The sequence below is a fragment of the Thunnus albacares genome, chromosome 6 (genome assembly GCF_914725855.1).
Source record: "Thunnus albacares chromosome 6, fThuAlb1.1, whole genome shotgun sequence".
Taxonomy (NCBI): Eukaryota; Metazoa; Chordata; class Actinopteri; order Scombriformes; family Scombridae; genus Thunnus; species Thunnus albacares.
The window spans coordinates 33,311,491-33,331,365 of NC_058111.1; the positions used below are offsets into that span (position 1 = coordinate 33,311,491).

General features: G+C 40.1%; 1 protein-coding gene across 3 annotated transcripts in view; it reads right to left on the reverse strand.

The window, feature by feature from the left end:
- bcas3 (BCAS3 microtubule associated cell migration factor) overlaps window positions 1-19,875 on the reverse strand; it is a 361,548-nt gene that overhangs the window by 251,815 nt on the left and 89,858 nt on the right. For all 3 annotated transcript variants that reach the window (XM_044353189.1, XM_044353190.1, XM_044353191.1), the window contains exon 16: window positions 16,371-16,521. In XM_044353189.1, the coding sequence (XP_044209124.1) occupies window positions 16,371-16,521 (151 nt within the window). The remainder of the gene's footprint in view (window positions 1-16,370; window positions 16,522-19,875) is intronic.

Below are 19,875 nucleotides of genomic sequence, written 5' to 3' on the forward strand. Positions count from 1 at the left end.
AGGAAAGCGCCCAGTTAAAGCACCCCAAATAACCATCACTCTGACAAAAGCGAAAAATGAGATGCGGAGTGAAAAACAAGAGATATCCACGGAGTGAAACAGAAGAGCAGGGGGAGTTAACAGATAGGTAATTAGAATAGTTATAATTAGAATTCAAAGAGGTTCTCTTTCAAATCAAATAACCAAAGATATGAGTGGAAAGTATTGTTCTTGCATCTGCATGCTTCAGTACACTTTACTAGCAAATATTACTGGGAGTACTACAGAAAATTGCAGATGAACATTTAATATCCAGGAATTCACATTATAAACACTACCACTAACTATCCACATAACAAATTGGCCACAATTTCACACAAATACTAGGTTTTGACCAAGTCTTGTTCTATATCTGGTTTGTGTGTGGCATGCTGTGATAGGTTCTAGCCACACCTGAAAAGGCTATGTTGTTTTTGTTTTCCCTGCCTACCTAATTCAAAGGTAGGCTCGAAGGTGGGCCACCTTTTTATTACTAGCAACAGCCTTTGTTGAAAATTCCTGCATGTGATGTTGTTGGAACAAAAAATGCAGGACTGAACTGCAAGGGCAGCGCAGCAGCTTGTACAGTGCGCAGCATGCACACACTAGAGTTATCTTGTAATTCATCTTCAAAACAGGCAGAGGGTGCAAGCATGTTTTGATTTAATGACTAAAAATTGCCTTTGCTAGATGAACGTGAAGTATATTGTGAACTTTCTACGCCGTCACTCAGAGACTAACGTTAGCGGAGTGGAGCAGCGAACTCCAGCAGTAACAAACAAGACCGACTGACCATCATACACTGCAGCATTAAACAACTTCAACCAACTCTGGTGCAAAGTTAATAACTCGGTGCTCACTCTACGCCCGCACAGCGTGTTGGACAGCGATGTCTTTCCCCGGAGCTAACAGTAAAGCAGAGAGGCTGCTCTCCACTGCTGGAGACATGACGTTAATAATAACACAGCGGAGCACTCCTCTTCCCCCTCATTTTGTTATTCTCATATGGGCAGGAGACTGTAAGATGCTTACAAATGAATTGATTCGTTAATTAATGCAGTTAACTTTTTAAAATGAAAAGGCTGCGGATCATTTATCTTATCTGCCAGTTATGTTTCATATTGTATTTCAGTGGACTAAGGACACCAGTGAATGGTTTGGCACAAAGTATACTGGAGCAAGGGATCCAGATCGAGAATCAATTTTGAATGGAGACTAGATTCTGAATCGAATCGGCACTAAGTATCATGATAGTGACGAATTGGGAGATAAGCATATTGTCTCAGGCCTACAAAATAAACACCGTCATTTGTGTGTGTGTATATATATACACACATATATTAATTCTCAGAACAATTTTGTATTGATTTGTAGTGACTCGTCCCTCTAAGGGGACAAGTGGACCCAAACCATGCCAGAAAAATGTCCCCCAAAGCATAACAGAGCCACTGGGTCCCCTCATCATAGGGGTCAAGCATTCAGGCCTGTACCGTTTTTTCCTTTAATTTGTCACCCGTCTGTATATATACAGAATATTTAGCTCTTTACAGACAAATAAAAGTTAGGCTCACTTATATAATAAACCAATCCATAAATTTGAGCATGGGATTAACGTTTTGAGTTTAGAATCAGTTTAATAGCTTCAAAAGCTAACATTTGTAACTTTATAGCGACACGTCAAACTGAATTTCTATTTTAGTACTTATTATCCACGGAACATCATTGTGATGCATTGATTATTTTTTTTATAATTGTATTTAAGCTGTCATGAGCAATTTTAATTTTTAATTATTTTCGCAGAATTTTTTAAACAGATACAAGTGTTAAACTTGAAATCTCAAATGCAAGCAAAGAAAACGGCTGTTAAAAAAAGAAAACAGCTGCTTTAACCATTCATGCCTGCAGGTGCTGCAAGTGTTAAATCGTCGTTCTTTGACTGTAGATAGCAGTAGTGACACTTTGGGTCGGCATATATAGAATGCTCTGACAATGACCGAACAGCTCCCACTTGTGGAAAATTTGCAACCTGCTCAAGTTGATTGCCACTAAACAAAAAATCCAGACCCCATTGATAAGTCTGCCTCACAGGACACAGAGTATAAAATTAAATAGACTATGTAAGGGCAGATGGTGTGTCCAGTAGTTCAAATTTAGTGGTACAGCTTTCACAGAACTAGGCGCTGAAAGACTTTTTGCTGGCAAAACTCTCTTTCTCTTGCCTCCCTTCAGACTGTCAGCACCTCATAAATTACTCCCTGGATGCAAGGAGATGTTGATGTCTTTGTTTGGCCAACACTGTGTGAAAGAGGGATAAGGAAAAAGGAAGTGGTGAAGGTAGTCATAAGAAAGGCCTCTGTACAAGTTTGGTAGCTTGTATTTATTAGTGCTAGGTCAAGAGGAGAAGGTTGAATAACCAAATATCCAGAGTAAGCCCCGTCTCTGAAAGGAAGATGGAAGGGAGATAAAGTCACACTCAGGATATTGCCTTGGCTAACTCCAGGGTGCCCTTGTCTTCTCCTCCAAGCTCTTCCTCGGGCCTATTTGTATGCAATCATCCACAAGATAAAGCATTTAACAAACAGGTCCAGTCAGCTATCCACTAGCAATGAGAAAGTGTTTCCATTTCTGTAAATTTTCCTTAGCATGACCCGTTTCTTCTACCTTTCAATCTCAACAATCCTTTGCCTCAGCAGGGCAAATTAAAAAGCAAATAGAATGGGGAAGAAATAAAAATAGACACAAAACATGTAAGATATGTGAGATTTTTAAACTTTCAAGACCCCTAAGACCAATCCATTAAAGTGAAAATGCTATAAGCTATAAGGATGGTAAATGATAAGGGAACAAGGGAAACAAGGGATTTGTTGGTCACAGGACACCATATATCTTCTGTCCATTGCTCAAAAGAAGGTACAATATTCCCGACTGTGTGGGAGTTCTGTGAAGTTGTAGTTCTTCTTTGGTGAGGTGTTTAATTGCTGAAAACCCTGGTGTTCCATCTCTCCCATTGCTGGAAAAAATGTTAAACCCTCAAAGGCCCTGTGGTTCACTGGATTCAATAACCCAGGAAACACAAATCCTATTTCAGAGCAAGTTGATGTTGGTTTTCAAGGGTGAGAGCTCAGGGCTGACGAATATACCACACAGCAACTTACACTGGAAGATATTCTAACCTCCTCATAGTCTTCATGTTGACTTTGGATGGAAATGGAAGTTGAATAATAAATCAAGGAAAAACATTGTTTGAATCTGACCGGTTTTCTTGAAAGGAAAAATGACAAATTATTGAGTAAAAAGAGGCACAGTGGAGATTATTACTTAGAGGCATGAGGCAGAAATGACCATGTTACAACCCGTGCATACTGACCTCACACATCTATATAGGAAAGTAAATACACATGTAATATATATAATCATACACAGCAATGTATATACTGTAAGTCTGGGATAGCAGACTACAATACTGACTCCCTACTGTGGTCTCGTAGCTGATGAGCTGGGTTTGGGCCTCTTTGAAGAGGCCTTAGCTAGCACCGAGCCTGCCAACAGGACCAAAGATCACAGCTCAGTTCCCGTCTCTGGGTACCGTGACCACTAAAGTTTATTCATCTGTGTTTTAAATCATCCTTTTCCTCTTGATCTCACTTGAAGTGGCTTAAAAGTGTTGAGGTTTTTACCCTTACGACAGAGAGGCACAGCTCCAGGAGACAAGGGCCTAATTCTGCTCTCCATATGTAGGACAGTAACCAGTTTTTGGAGTGGCCTGGTGTGAGGGGAGTGGGTTGGTAAATGGACCAAGTTACAAAAAATGTTAACCCAATAAAATTATGAAACATAAATATACTAAGAGGGGATTGGGAGCAGAGGGAGATGAATGTCACTAAACAAATGGCAAATCTCTTTTTTTCTTCTCCCTCCACAAGATTTCCTTTTGTACTATTGCCTTTTAGCAGGGAGTGGAATCCATTCTCTTTGCAACTTTAATTCACTGAAAAGACTACTCACATGTCATTTCCACTTTTAATTTAACAAATGAGGACTCTTGACTGAGCTAATAGCTTTTCCTCAAGGGCATAATTCAATCTGTGACATCAACCATCAAAGTCCCTTTGCATTACTATGTCCGGAGCTAACGTGAGGCGCCTCCGAGGGGGGATGGAAGTCCGGTGGCAGCTTCCATTTATTTTCAGGGCCCTCACAGTAAACAAATATGATAGAGCTAACTTGAGCTGGCCATCCAGTGACAAAGAGCTGTACTGCTGTCGTTGCACTGATTCTGTTCCATATGGTTCATTCATATCAGAAAAGGAGCCGGTATTAAGACTGTGACCAGGAGGGGAAAGAAAGACAGAGAGAGGTAGTGAGGGAGGGCAGTCATGTGGAGGGCACATCCTTCAACGTCACATTTATTATTTTACAACAGCCCTTGGAAAAGAGGCAGCCTAGGGGCTGTGCTGAGCACACAGCACTAATGACAACTACTGGGGGAACTCAGTGAACATTGGAGAACAGGCATCAAATGTTCAAGGAGAAACTACAACTTTTTTTTACCTGTTTCTATTGTCAGTAGTATGTGCCATACTAGGCATGTACTTTCAGTCAGACTGCTCAATTATATTATATTAAATTGGTGTAAGTTAAAGTATAAGGTCAGAATAAAATACATGCTTTGAACATGGACATAAAATCTTAGAGATGGAAATTCAAGACAGCATGATACAGTACATGGTATCCTGGAGAAGGAAATAAAAGAGGGCTCTGTTTTGAAAATGTGTGCCTAATGTCTTGGTACTACTGAGCTTCCAGAAGGCAGGCTTTAACGCTGAAGCAGAAATTGGCAAATGGACTGTCATAGCTCACATCTCAAGGCATACACTATTAGAGAAACAATATAGGTTTAACTAGCTCAAATTTGAGCGGAAGGCAGTTATTGTGAGGGTCAAGATTCCAATGCTAATGATGTGTACCTTTGAAAAGTATACGCTCTGAAATCACTAAGGGCCTAGATTAAGCGGGAGGTGGATGAAGACAGAGAGAAAAAAGCTTCAATTAAAAAGTATGAGTGACTGCCCACAACAAAAGACGAAACCCAAGACTTGGGGAAGGCACCACATGCTATTCATTTTCTAAAGTGAATGGAGTCAACAGGGAGGAGCTGGAGAGCAGGGAGCCAGGAAGGGAAAAGTTCACTTCACTGAGCCACTCAATCATCTCTCCATAAGTGACTCTGTCATAATGGGGCTTCTTTTAAAAGCTTGTAAGCATCTGATTTCACGAGACAGTGTTGACAAGAGACTTGGCTTCAGCTCCCTGCAAGAAAAAAAAAGTCCACAGCTCAGGAGTTCCTTCAAGATGAAGATGTTGTGCCCTTTAGCATTTGCTGCTCAATGCCGCTAATGAAAATGAAAAGTTTGACTCAAAATTTCAAATTCGTTTCCTAATAATGTTATCCTCATAAACTTTATTTCACCTCATTATTCAGTCTGAACTAACAGTTAACATAATGTTTTTCAAGAAATATGCAACAACCTGTACAGTTGTGTCGATTTCATCCATGCTTGTTGACGAATCATTTTCTGACTCTGACACAAGAAGGTGATGTCCCCGTTCTTGAGACTGAGTTATTATAGGTTGCTCGACACTTTTGATAAGTGTCGCTCAATAGAAAAGACGTATTTTCAGCGGAACAAGTGTTGACACTTCCATTTCATGTCACGCACCTGCAGAATTTTGTTCTGTCGCGGACACCGTCGTATTTTGTCACACAATGTGATTGTGTGATTGACATTTTGGTCTGTAACTTTAGATAACTTGTAATGTCCTTGTAATGTCCTTGTTTAATTAGTCCCAGTCGGGATGATATAATGTAACTAAACAAGCCAGCTGGAGGACAGCGTCTGATTAACATGGAGACGACTGCAACCTTTCGCCGAAGTATAAATTGAAAATGTTGCACAACTTTAATTTCTGTTGTGGAACACTCATCAAAAGTATCAAGCAACCTACCATAAATCAGGTATTAGTCTCAAAGCTCTGATTGGCTCAGTTTTCCTTCCAACCAAGGATACAGTCGTCAATAAGCTCAACACCAGACCTATTTGAATCTCTGAACAAATCGGAGAACACACAAGATGTGTGATAGTAAGTCATTTGTTGATATTCGTAATATTTAAGTCAGTTTACAACAATAATAAATGTGTTCTGAGTTTCTCAAACCACAGAAAAATGTGTAATTAACCACCCAGACAAATTTGAATGATTAAAAAAATCACCAAGTACATAAAATTAGGTTTCAAAATCGTGGAGAAATAAGCAATATTCTCTGCTCTAAAACGCTGGGGGCGTGTCCACTGAAGGCATTGAAAGCATGGCCCAACTGAACAGCTTCTGCTCTTGAAAGACAGATTAATGCAGTATTAAACCTGCAGTGCAGAACGTTTACACATAAATGAACGTCAGTTACATTCAAGCCCTTGCCAAACGAGTTCACACAATGCAGATAAAGCCTATCACCACCAGATAAATCTCTCTGTATACAGAGTTTTTAAGTCTTATGTTGGGCAGGACATGTCCATTCCACTGTGGCTGTTTGAATGCACACCCAGGGACTTCCACCGGCCAAGCTGGCTAACTTCCAATTAGCCCCTGCGAACTTGAATGGCGATAAAATAATTTAATCAAGCTGCTCTTCAAGACTTTCCAAATGTTACTGGACGGAAAGGATAAAATTCTGATAGTGAACGAGTCATTTCGCGGAGGTTGTGTAATGCTCAAAACAATTTATCCACCGTTTTACAGCCGCAACAGTAGTGACAGAGTAGGCTACGGTGGAGCCTATGAAGTAGGCATTCGTCAACAGTGTTTTTGTAATTACTCTCGCTGCCAGAGGGGAGAGACAAAAGTCCCACACTCCAGCTTTAATTGATTTTTGGCTACTTCAGGGCAGAAGAACAAACCGTGAAAATGTTATCACTATTGCAAACATGTTGAGAAAGAAAAGATCCTTCAGCAAGTTTAAGGACTCTAAAATGCTCTGTAAGAACTGCAGAGTTTCTGGTTATTCTCTGTGGATTTGCCACTAGGAGTGACCTCTTTCACATTAGACATAGTAGTTTGTTAATATAAAAATATCCATTAGTGCAGCATTAGTTATAATTACTACAAGAGAGGTCTATATCAGTATTTGGTTCACCATTGGTTCTTTGCAAAACACATTTTTAGAAGAGGGATACACATCAATCACATTGCTATAACCATGAGAGAAAAGACAATGTTCACAATAAGACTAGAAATAAATAAGAATATGACGAGGCACAATCACTGCGTGCAAACACACATCTGACTGAAAAAATTTGAACCAAAGTGGGCTAAAAGAAAATCTGAACATGTGTTTCACACAAAAGCGTCATTCTTGGAAAAAACATCATGGAGGGTCCAAGCAGAGTGAAAGAAAAAGACAAAGATGTTATTTTCTAGTGGGTGGCTCAAAGAAACCTCACTGCAACCAGACAATAAGGGCTATGGCACAGCTCTAAAGCCCTACAATATGTCCCCTGGACTACCACCTAACACAGACTGAGGGCATGTGGTTTTTAATTTAGAACTGTCATTTTAACAAAATGAGGGATCTAAAAATCATCCATAAAACTGCATATAAATAGCAAATCCAACCAAAAAAATGTCTACACTTAAGTATTGCAGTGGATTTAACACAACACATTGAATCATCCTCCAACAAAAGATCAACATACACTTAAACACAGAAAAAATTGAAGGGTTTGAAAAAAAAAAAAAAAAAAGCTGTAACAATGATGAGAAAATAAGAAACACTCCTCTTTGGGATTTTTCCCTCCAGAGGAATGGCTGCACAAACTCTGCGGAATGTGTTGAAAATATACCAGGAGACAAATGAGAGGTAAAGGAGGCGGTGTGTGTGCTGTGGCGGAGTATACAGTTGCATGCTGCCGAGGGAGCCAAGGAGGGGAGAGGCAAAACTCACCATGGAGTTTTAATGGCAAAACATCCCGCCCCAAAGAGGTAGGGTCTTCATGAGAGGGGGGGTGGAGGGGGGGGGGGGGGGGTGAAGGGGGTGGGGAATACAGAGATAGACGGAAAAACCATTATTAAACTAGCACACTTGAGCAAACACACTTTTCACATTACATACTTTTTGACGTGTCTGTTTAAGTGCACAACACATATGAGGCAGGAAACAGAATGTCTGTGCGCCAAGATGGATTTGAAAATCTGCGGGATGGCTTGATGATTCATCTGCTCAAGCTGCTCTGTAAAGTGTGATACCATATATTTGGCAGATGCAGCATGTCCACAGACTGTTTTTTTCTTCAGACATCTGTCATATTTTTCCCCCTTAACTTTAAAGGGATTGGGTACATGTGCAGAAACATGTAGGTCTGAATCCAACCGTGTAAATACGACACAGAAAAATGATGGGAAACAGTTCTGATTGTTGAGATTGAGAAAGAGTATGAAGAGTTTATCCAATTTGTATAACAACTGGGGACACCAATAAAACTAACAGCACTCAGGCATTGTTGAGACAATGAGTTGTATTTTTGCATGCCACTTCTTTTTTTAGTGCAAGTGTGTATTTATGGCTGTGCATTGTCTCGTGAATGTGCGTGCCTGTTTGGAAGTGAGGGTGTGGGCAAATGTGTATTCACTGTGATTATGTTAACAAGTACACAGTGTGTGTGTTTGTGTGTGTGTGTGTGTGTGTGTGTGTGTGTGTGTGCAAGAGTCATCCAGAGTGTAGTGTCTTTTTCAGGATGTATTTCTGTCTATCTGTCAGTCTGTGCGTGTTTCTTGTGTTTACAAGACATTAGGAGTGGGAGTGTGTTCCTGTGTTTATTCTGCATGTCCAGAGATAGTGACAGAGCTCCGTAAACAGTTTACAGTAAATAAGCCTTTTCCTTACAGCAATAAAGGTCCGATGAGACTGAACTCTGTCCCCGCCAGCCAACCTCCCCCAGTCATGAAAAACAGAATCCCCGGCCAAGCAAAGCACTCTGCAGCACTTCTTTATTTTATCGCTTTCGCCGCATCCGCCTGGGCCCTCCCAACGATAGCACACTGTCTCCAATTAGTCTTGGTACATGGATGTGTAGAGAAATGTTCCACCGGGAGACAGGGAGCAACAATTTGCCCTGGAATGTCTTACTCCTGGAGCGCAAGTTGACAAATGAACACACTGGTTGGTGTAATGGAGGCCCCTGGTAAACTGCCACTTATCAAAGTGCTGCAGAGGGGGGTGGACGGTCTCTACCATCTACCCTCTGCTGAGTCTATCGAACCTGCGGAGGCCCCACTCTGGGCCTCCAGCTGGGTAAATGGATGGACACCAATGGGAGAGTGATGGACGAACGGGGTGAGATCTCCATGGGGGTAGCAAAGGCCAAGTAGGCTTTGGGGTTTACAAGATGCCGGTTTGAATTATTCCTTCCTAGTTTCTTGCAACTTATTGTTGATGGAACTTATTGTTGGTGGCTAATAGAGTAATGGGAAATAGAACTGATGCAAAAAAAGAAAGAGGACAGTTTTAAATTGAGGGGAAACAGCAGTAAACTGTTTCAGCTAATGGAGGCATCCATTTAAAACTTAGTCAAAAGCTGCCTCGGTTGCTTCACATTCATCCTTTCAAGCAAGCTACACTGTGATCATGTATAAAGTAAGAAGAACATATTAGTGATTTATAATAACCTAATGGTAACAGTTGTATAATAGTAATTGAAAAGTCTTTGATTTTTAATAATGGTTTGGCACAAACCCAAATTTACCATACTGTGGACATAAATGGTAATTTGAGCAAAATGCTAACAGAAAAGTCTCATCAGTATTAAATACTGTAAACTACAGTATCCCCAAAAATATTAATATGTTCTGTGGAATAAAAGGCTGTCACTCAACCTCAGATTTCAGGTTTCTAAAGACAACTTGCTATTTGTTGCCCTATAAAAAACTTGTCACGTCAACAATACAGCTTAACAGCTAATACTCCTTTTACACAGGTGTTCAAGGGTCGAGTGTCAGTTGGAAAGTTTTGCCTAATGTCAAGCAACTCGTGCAGACAACCTGACTTAAGATCAGGTTGAGAACGGTTGCTCAGTGAAATGAGGTCAAGGTGGACCAGCGACTAACTGTCTAACATATGTTACGCATGTTGCGCTCTCTATGGGTCACTGTCAAGAGCTCTGAATGCTCACCCTTCTAATCTCGTCTGATGGTGGATACAACAACAACAGGCATTAGAAAACACTGCCGGAATTTTATCGCCTTTTGGCTTCTATCCAAACTTCTTGTGATTTATTTTATTTATTATTCAAAATTCACAGATTATCTTACAAAGTAGATATAGGTAAAAATCAATGGACATGCACTATATTGTAAACTGGGGGGGTCTTGCGTAAAAATGTCACTTTAGTGAGAATTAATAACAGATGAGTGGCCTTTCTGAAATCTACCCTGTATTATTGGGGTCGCATTTTCCATTAAGCAATGTAGAAATGAAATGTTTTAAGGTCTTTTTAAATGAAAAAGTAAAGCTAATGGTTCAAGTATTTACTAGCATTTTATAGCAGTTTTTATCATTAATATTTGTTGCAAAGCTTGTAGGTCTTTTCTACTAGAACATGTACTAATTGTGCTTTATCGCTACAAATCAATTGTCAAAATTAATCCTGCTCAGAATAAAACTAAAGAATGAGGTCATGTTGGGGAAAACTGTCCACCATGTTGAGCTCTCAGTTCACAGTTAGGCCACAGTGCAGACAAAACACTGCCCCTTTATGTGACGCACCGCCTTATCAAGCAGGTTTTGGTGGAAAGGAATCCCACACAGGTCAGCGGCATGTTGGGAAACACGAGTTAAACATGGGTCAGTGGAGTAAAAGGGGTGTAAGACTGAGTGGGTGTGTTACTGAGAGGAGGCAGAGAGAGAGAGAGAGAGAGAGAGAGAGAGAGAGAGAGGGAAAGAGCCAGTAGAGAGAGAGAGAGAGAAAAAGAGTGAGCGTAATCGACCTGTGAGGGCGACGACCCCACTCCCGGAGAATAATCGTTCACACATTCATCTCTTAACCCGTTGGCCCTAATAGTGGCTCCGCCTGGGCCATTAAAAAGGGAAGGAAGTGAGGTGATTTGTGCAAATGGTTTAGTCTTGCTGCCATGTGATGCTCGCATTCTTAATGCGGCTCTCTAGCCCCCGTTCTCAGTAAGGCTCTGTAAGACAATGGCTCTAACACTGGGTTGGCTCTTATATACGCATTACAGTAATCTGAGGGCACATCTGTGGCAGGTCACAGGGTCTCGTTCATTCTCTCTCTGTCGTCTTTTCTAGCTACCTCACCTGCACTCTTACTGCATTTTTGCTTGAAAATGTCATCAGCTGGATTTGGTCAAGGGTGGTGTTTTGTTTTTGTGTGTGACAATCTTTCCATTGGGATTATCATTTGTGTGCGTTAAAGTCAGATTGTGTGTAGATGGGATAAGTGTGCAATAGTTTGTCTGCTTGCAAATCCCCAATTTGACACTGACAGGCATTTTGACATGTTAAATCTATCCTCACAGAGCTCTGGTGACTACAGGGACAAGTGGACTTTCCTGGGAGCTGACTGTCATTTCTCTCATAATCTCTTCTAAAGATTAAGTTCTGACTGTGACATTTCACCAAGAGGGAATCTTTTTGATTTTGTGACCAATGTCTTTTTCTTTGTTGGGGTTCAATTCATCTGGGTCAAACCCTCTGCCAAATTTGGCTGACAGGAAACAAGAGGCTGGGTCAAAGCCGACACTCCTCTCCTTGTTCGGGACTCCCCGGAGACTTTGAGGACTAGCAGAAGCTTGGCTGCTCTCCTCGACTCCCTGACCTGGCCTCGCCTGGAGGGGGGTTATCAAGCGGATGCTGAGCCACATCCGATGCTACCTCCCCACTCAGACAGGGGGAAAACACCAACATCTAAATTAAGGAGGGGGGGGGTGGGCTCTGCTTGAACTTGTTGAGCTTGTTTGATGTTAAAAATTTGAGGCGTCTGAAGAGAAACAGCAGCATTTGTACATTGGTGGTCCGTAGGCCTGCCTGCCGGGGTCTATGAAGGCATTCCTGCAGTTGGCCTGGTCAGACAAAGGGGGTAAAAGCTTCATCAACGTGTGTGTGTGTTTGTGTGTGTGTGTGTCACGGCACAGTGCACACAAAGGCAGCCTGGTAGGGAATGTAGGTTAAGCAGCTGGTGTGTTCCTCTGCCGCCCTGCCAACAGGGATCTGCTCATACAGGTGTAAATACAGCTGCCGGACGCTCCTCTCTCTCTCTCTCTCTCTCTGTCATACACACTCACATACACATACACACTCATACATAAAAAGAGAGAGAGAGAGAGAGAGAGGGCTGGCTGCACAGACAGACAGATGGTGCCTGGGTACTCCTGTGTAAGTATAGCGTGAAAGCATATGATATCACCCCCCACTCTAGGGGCCAAACCTGCTGCCTCACTCTGTGTGTGTGCGTGTGTATGTGTGTGTGTGTGTGTGTGTTTGTTTGTTGTATTGGTGCAGTCGTGTGCATGCGGGATCAAGCTGCACAGCTGCATGTCCTGATGCGTTAATACTGATGCCTCTTCTGGACTGGATGGATGGATGGATGAAGCAGCAGCCTACAAGACCTGATATCGTCCTACAGAGCCAAATAAACACTTTGAGGTGTTTCACTAACAGGTGTAATGGCTGAAAAATTTAGTATCTTAGTATGTTACTGTCAACATATCTCATGAACAAACCAAAACCAACAATGAAATGATCTATGAACAAGTATTGTGCGTGTGTATCAAAGCCTGATACATTTTATTCCTCTGTGCTACAGAGCTCCATAGTTGTCCAAAAACTATTAAAAACACATGAGGGAGCCAGACTGTTCATTGACGTGCCAGAAATACTTACTAGAGCAACAAATGTGGATTAATCCGCCACTGAAAATAGTCCCCAACAAATGCGCTATTTGCTCCTGCCTGAGTAATGTTTGCCAAAAACTACAGTGACCAGCTGTTTTAGAAAGATATTTTGTTTTTTAAAAAATGAAACTGAATTCACTTGCTGATTTATTATGGACACCTTGCTACCTTCATCCTTTTTTTCGTTGTTTTTCTTCATGCTCATTTTGTAGGCTGTATTTTGTAGTGAGGTTGGGGTGTGCTATATATTCCTGAGAGGTGTTTTTAATATTTAGTCTACTCTCCTTGTTATGAAAGAGGTGGACAAAATAGTAGAAACACCTCTATATTTGTGACCCTTTTTTAAAAAGATTCATCTTCAGAAGGAGCCAATGAGCTTGGGGCTGACAGCAGGATAAGGAAGTCACAAGTATTGACGGATAGATTAACACATTCTTGGTCTTTGGTCTTGGCCATGGGATTTGTTGACAACAAAATACATAGAATAAGTCTTGCATCATCCCTATAAGAAAGTTTATGAATTTTTTACACATTTTTATTGCTGAAAATGAGCTGAGAAGAGTATTCATTGACAAATTCACCATTCAACTAGATTATTTTTTTGCTGTGCTCTATTGCCAGTTCATTTCAAAGTAATTCAACAAATAGTAAGTAGTACATTCTAAACACTGAGTCCTGCAGATCTCATAGAGGAAAATCTTTGGACAGAAAGTTCTTAATAGAAGTCAAAATTCTGCCAATTTTAGAATATTTTCTATTTAGACAAAGGGTTTTGTTTATACTTGTGAACTTAAGGTATCGAATAACACTAAGTGACAGACAATGAATATCTTGCAAGTGCACAAAAGTAAGCACTTAGCATCAGTCAAGATAAATGAATGAATGCATAAATGAAAGTACTGATTATTGCTTACTACCAAAGATGAAGGCAAAATAATGAAACTACACCGCACTGCCAGAGACAGAAAAAAAATGTTGCAATAACTGATTAGCACTTAGATTGACACAAAAGAAAAGGGACAAAGTAACACAAATAATTAGCAATGAGAGCTTAGTATGTATAGAGAAAGGATGTAGAAAATAAAAGCATCATAGCAAAAATGTGTAGCACCAAAGCAGATACAGCACAAATAAAATAAAAAAAAACCACCAGCTGAAAAAAGAATGTTTCATATTGACAGATTATAAAACCAGATGAAAAAACAGCCTTCTTTTTGACTGAGTTTGGCTAATGATGCTGTAAAACTATAACTGAACACCTGACAGCTCTCACTGAATGGTGAATTAGGACATCTTTAAGTAAATAAGTTTAATTTAGACCTATCAGACCTACTGTATGTTTTGAACCCTCCACACTATATGACGTTAAATATTACAACTGCTACACCAAATGCAAACCACTGAGCACCAGGACATGATACTAAATATACCAAAGCAGGACACCACTGCAGCCCATAAGCGTTAATACATTTTACAAACCAAATGAACTTTGCAGGTCATCCTAATGATTTAAAAAATGGCCTGATGTTGTTTATGTTGACCGCAGGATCAGGTCTCTATTTTCATCCTCAAAGCTCACTTATCAAATATCACAGGGAAATAAATCCCTGTCCGTCTGTTTGAATCATTATAGCATTTCCCATTCAAACAGGACATGAAAATTACATTTAAATGAAAATATTAAAATCTACCCATATTTGTGGAGCCACCTGTACTGTATGTAAATGCGCTTAGCAAAGGCCTGTACTCACTGATGGTCCTAAAACGACATAATTGCAATGCATGGCGAAGATCCAGGTGGAAAAAAAAAAAAAGAGAGAGAGACTGAGAGGACAGAGGTTCATGAGAGCAGAGCTCACAGCTAAGCTCGAAGTATTCACTGCTGGCAAGGTTACACTGCATTTAATATGACTTGAATATCATTCTAACTTATTCACAGAGTGTGTTTATAGTCTTGTGAAGCATGATGTCTTTTATCCGCTTTCCAAACAACCTGCGGAACAACTTCGCATGTGTGTTGTGCTTCATTACCCTATGCAAAAAAGTGGTGGCCTGAGACAAAAGAAGTCCATGAGCATCAGGTGAATATGTGAGAGGAAAAGCTTTGGCCTACACAAGTCTACTGATGACTAAATACTGTGGAAAAATAAGTATGATTAAAGGTTTACTTGGTAAACACATATTGTAAATTAAAAAGGCTTGAGGCTTCAATTACCCTCTTTTATTTTGAAGCTTTCAGTTGTGTCTTCTGCCATGCTTTGTATCTGGATTAGTTTTTTTTAACGACAAGGCCTACTTCTCAAACATGACCACAATGACCTACTGATACATGTAGTACACATTCATACACACAGTATCCATGGAACATTTTTTTAGCACCGGCATTCTGTGCATGTTTGACATAGTGCTTATGTCATGTGGGCGGAAAAGTTAGCAGTAACAGTTTATGTCCAAAAGCAGCTGGACTGAAGCATCAGAAATTCTAAGAAAATATTCAGTTTTCTTGTAATGTGTTACAACATTAATAAGGATAAACAGTAACACTTTATTTTCACCTGTCTGTTTAGCATTTGTGAGCCGCAAAACAATTAATAAAAGATTTATTACACACTATAACACATTTAAGGATTTTTTAAGTGTTTTTTATCAACTATAATTCATCTTGTGATACATCTGTAACTAGTATATAAACAGATAATGAATGACTGACAATGTAACACAGTTTTAATTATATAAATAAATACAAAATATGAAGTTTTGTTTATCTTATTAATTATCCATCCATTTTTTAAATTCTCTATAACAACTGAGCAAACTCTTGCATCTTTCTTCTTACTTATGACAGTCATGAGATTTGTCTGAAAGCCTCAGGAGAAATCTAGTACCTTGAGTTAAAAAACTCCTATTCCAGAGGTCAAAAAAAGAACCTTCTTCATGAGTATTAATCATTTTAATCACATATATGAACAGTAAACCTGCAGTGAATGAGTTGCACATGTGTACAGTATAAACTGTGAAATGTTTTATAACACACTATAAGGATTGACTCATCTGTGTCATAATATATCATTACATATGATTACAGCTGTTATCAGTCATTCAAAAGCTAAAATGTCCTTATGTCCACATACAATTATTTTAGTATTTACACTATATACTGCTCATAAATACTACTGTAAATATGGGTAATTAAAATAAATGTTTATGAGTGATGATTGACTAAAGGAACACTATTATATTACACTATAACCACTAAAAAACAATTGTTATGATTTGTTCTACTAGTTATTGATTCTGTGGTGGGATTATTCTATACTATAGCTGTGGAACACATGTGCTTTATAAAGTGGAGTTCCTGCAGAGAAAGTTGGTGTGTGTGTGTGTGTGTTACCTACCCGCTGCGTTTGGTGATGGTGCCCAGGGTCATGGGCTGTTTGATCTGAGCCAGAGGCAGCACCACAGTGAGGCTGGGTAGAGGGGACAGCCGCGGGTTCCCCATGTTGTTATTGGTGAAGTTGTTGTACGAATCCTGGCTGCTCAGCTTGGCTGGAAATACACAGAGATGCTAGATTATTAAAAGTGTTTGTTCTTTTTTTTTTTTAAATAGTACTGGATGTTCCACTGGACAGCAAGGTCAGAGAAATGTCCTTTTTTCATAGATTTGGGGTGGAACATAACAGACAAATACAGTATGTGAAGAGCCTTCCCAGGTAATGCTCTCAAAATACTGAGAATCACATTATGAACGCTGGTACAAGCTTTTATACATATTTCATTTTTCATTGCTCAGCGGTTCCTTTTTCAGTTCAGTGGTCTTTACAGATGCTAATTCTCAGCACTGCTCACTTGGAATGGAATTAAAAAAAATTAATCTGTCTTCAAACTGGGCAGGCAGACCACCAGAAGACCTTGTTTAGGGAACTGAAACACCTTTCACTCCAAGGAAAAAAAAGCCCTGTTTGAATACTGTGTTAAGATTTTTTTTTCTCCCAAGCCCTCTCACACACACACACACACACACACACACACACACACACACACACACACACACTACCCTGGGTTCAAGGCCTCCTGTGGAATGATTGGAAATAACCAGCTCAAGATGCTACATTACAAAGGCTCTAGCTGTGCTTCTAGTTCCTGGCAGTCTGTTAATCAAGGCCAATCAACAGGCCCTACACACTGGCTCAACACACACACACACACACATACACACACACACAGATGAGCCAAAGAAACACATCTCATCTCACATATCCCATGCAGCTCCAGCCAAACATAATCAGGTGATGTCAAAGGGCTTCTTAAAGGCCTAATGACCTTAACCAGCTACATCAGGGAGACAGGCTGCTAGTTCACTTTCTATTTCACTTCACACAGACAGTTAGCCTCCACCTTACTGGACAACACATTTCAACACTTTCTGTGTGCACATCAGGCAGAGTTCATCTCTGACAGGAAAAGCAGGGCAGAGACTTGTCTCAGTAGGCAAATCAATTTGCCTACTGAGACAAAAGATTTTTCCATTTATATCGTTGTAGCTATTCCTTTCATGTCTTTGGTTGTATTCTGACATTATTAGACTTTTTTTTCAAATCAATGAGCAGGACTGATCTATGTGTTTTGCATCAATATGATATGTGATATTTGAATTTTTTGGTCTAGCCCAAAACAGGCTTTTCTATTTGTTTTTTTTATATCTACAAACAGCTTCTGAAGTGATTTTTAACAAAGTCTATCTTATTACAATATACTGTATATTAAAACTGCAATATAAAATTGCATATACCATAACATTTTAGCCATTCCACCCACTCCTATTTACTATCTAGGAATTTTGGCTGTAACTAATCATTTCTTATTCTTATCATATAACATCAGATTCCATCAATTGAATTGCATGATCTTTAAAATGTCAAAAAATAGTTTAAAAACACATTTTTCCAGGGCACAAGTTCAAGCCTTCAAGTTGACTGTTTTATATAACCAACAGTAACAATATTCACTCCACAGTCAATTCTAACATTTGAAAAGCCAAAAAAATCTGAAATATGCAGATTTTTTTGCTTAATTCATGACTTCAACAATGAATTGTGAGGATTTATTAATCATGTCAGCACCTCCAGAAGTCATCCTGTCTTCTTCTTGGTGCATAAGAGGACTGCAGATATTTAGAAGATTCACATTCCATCATTGCTAAATCCAGTTTCTATATAACAGAGGATTTTTTTTGTTTTAGAGAAGAAGCTTTCATACTTCAATTGTAATTTGTCACGACCTTCACAACATTCTGTAAAGCTGCTTCACTCAAATTGAACAGAAACATACAAATATGTTTTTTTTCCAATGTTGTGACCATCTCAACTCCCCTCCACTGTATTGACCATCTCTAAACTTGGACAAATAAAACTATCTAACTACAACTAGAGATACGTTAAACAATAAGTTGTTGTTGTTTTTTTAAGGCAACTCTTCAACACAATGAGAGAAAACACAGTTACATATAAACAGTTACATAGAAACATCCAACTATAGGGGATTGGAAATGTGGATTATAAAACAAATATGTTTGTAATCCTATGACAATGCCTACAACCAAAAAAAAAAAGTGTATCCTGCTGATTCAATGGGCAGCCCAAGGAAAATTCCAAGTTCAAGTGCTTTCAAAAGAAATAAAGAGCAAACCTGTGGGTGCACCACAATACTCTCTCTGAATGTTTTCCTTGTTCCATTTGTTGCCTTAATAGATGAGTGACAGCCGCGTAACATAAAGGAATGAAAAGGAGGGAGGGGGGGGGAACACGGAGACAAAGAAAACAAGGCGGACATCAAAGGTTACAATAAAGGTAGAGGAGGAGAGTGCCTTGTCATTATTTGGAAGGAGCGATCGAGAGGAGGCTGAATGCGAGCGGAAAGGGACTGCTGAGTGTTTTGGTCCAGTCTTTTAGATCATTAACGTGTAGCTCTGAGTTTCATTAGTCCTGCCAAACCTCCGCTTTGTGGTCCTCCAAAGGGCTGTCTCTTAGACCTCCGCTGGCCAACAATACTGCATGACCTTCGGAGGGGGAGAGGAGACCATTACACAAACCTGTCCTTCATTTCCCTCTGTTCCTCTCTTGGTCAGACTAACAGAGGTCTGTACTGGGGCAGCTCCTGAAAGCCTTTCACATTTCAAAAAAGTGCTACACCCCCAGAGCCTGGGCAGCCACCTTTTGTGTTGAGGGGAAGGGGGGGGGGCAGATGATGAAAAAAAGTCTGTACAGGAAGCAGCCTGAAAAGCCATAATGGTGCTTCACCTAAGAGGGGAGTGGAGGGTGAGGATTGGAGGAGAGGGGGTGTTGATGAATTTAGCATCCTCATCCAAAACGGACATTTCACTTTTGCTCTACTGACATTATTCCAAGTCACCCCCCTCATCCTAAAAAATAAACCTTGGTATGGATTGTGGAGCAGGTGTGGCCCGACTGAGACAGGGGGGAGGATGATCACTGTTGACCAAACCATCACACCGTCCTGTCACTCAAAGTCAAGGGGTCTCAAACTGTCACATCCCCCCCCAGACGGTAAAGACAAGTTAGCCTGGAACGTGTTAGAGATCACGCACCAGGAGAAGATGATACCTGAAAAGACAGCTTGGATGGCTGAGAGACAGACAGCAAGTGTGTCTGTGTCTGTGTGTGTGTGTGTGTGTGTGTGTCTGTGTCTGTGTCTGTGTGTGTGAGTAGTAAAGTGTAGAGTGAAAAACAAGTGAAGAGGAGTGGGGGACTGTGATCAAGAGGAAGTATTTTCTTAGTATTTATTAAAGTTATCTTGAAAATATTGTCACACTCTTCAATGACTTTTGAACCAAGAGTTCAATGTTATTTCTTTTGTTTCTGTTAAATCATTTTAGCGACATTG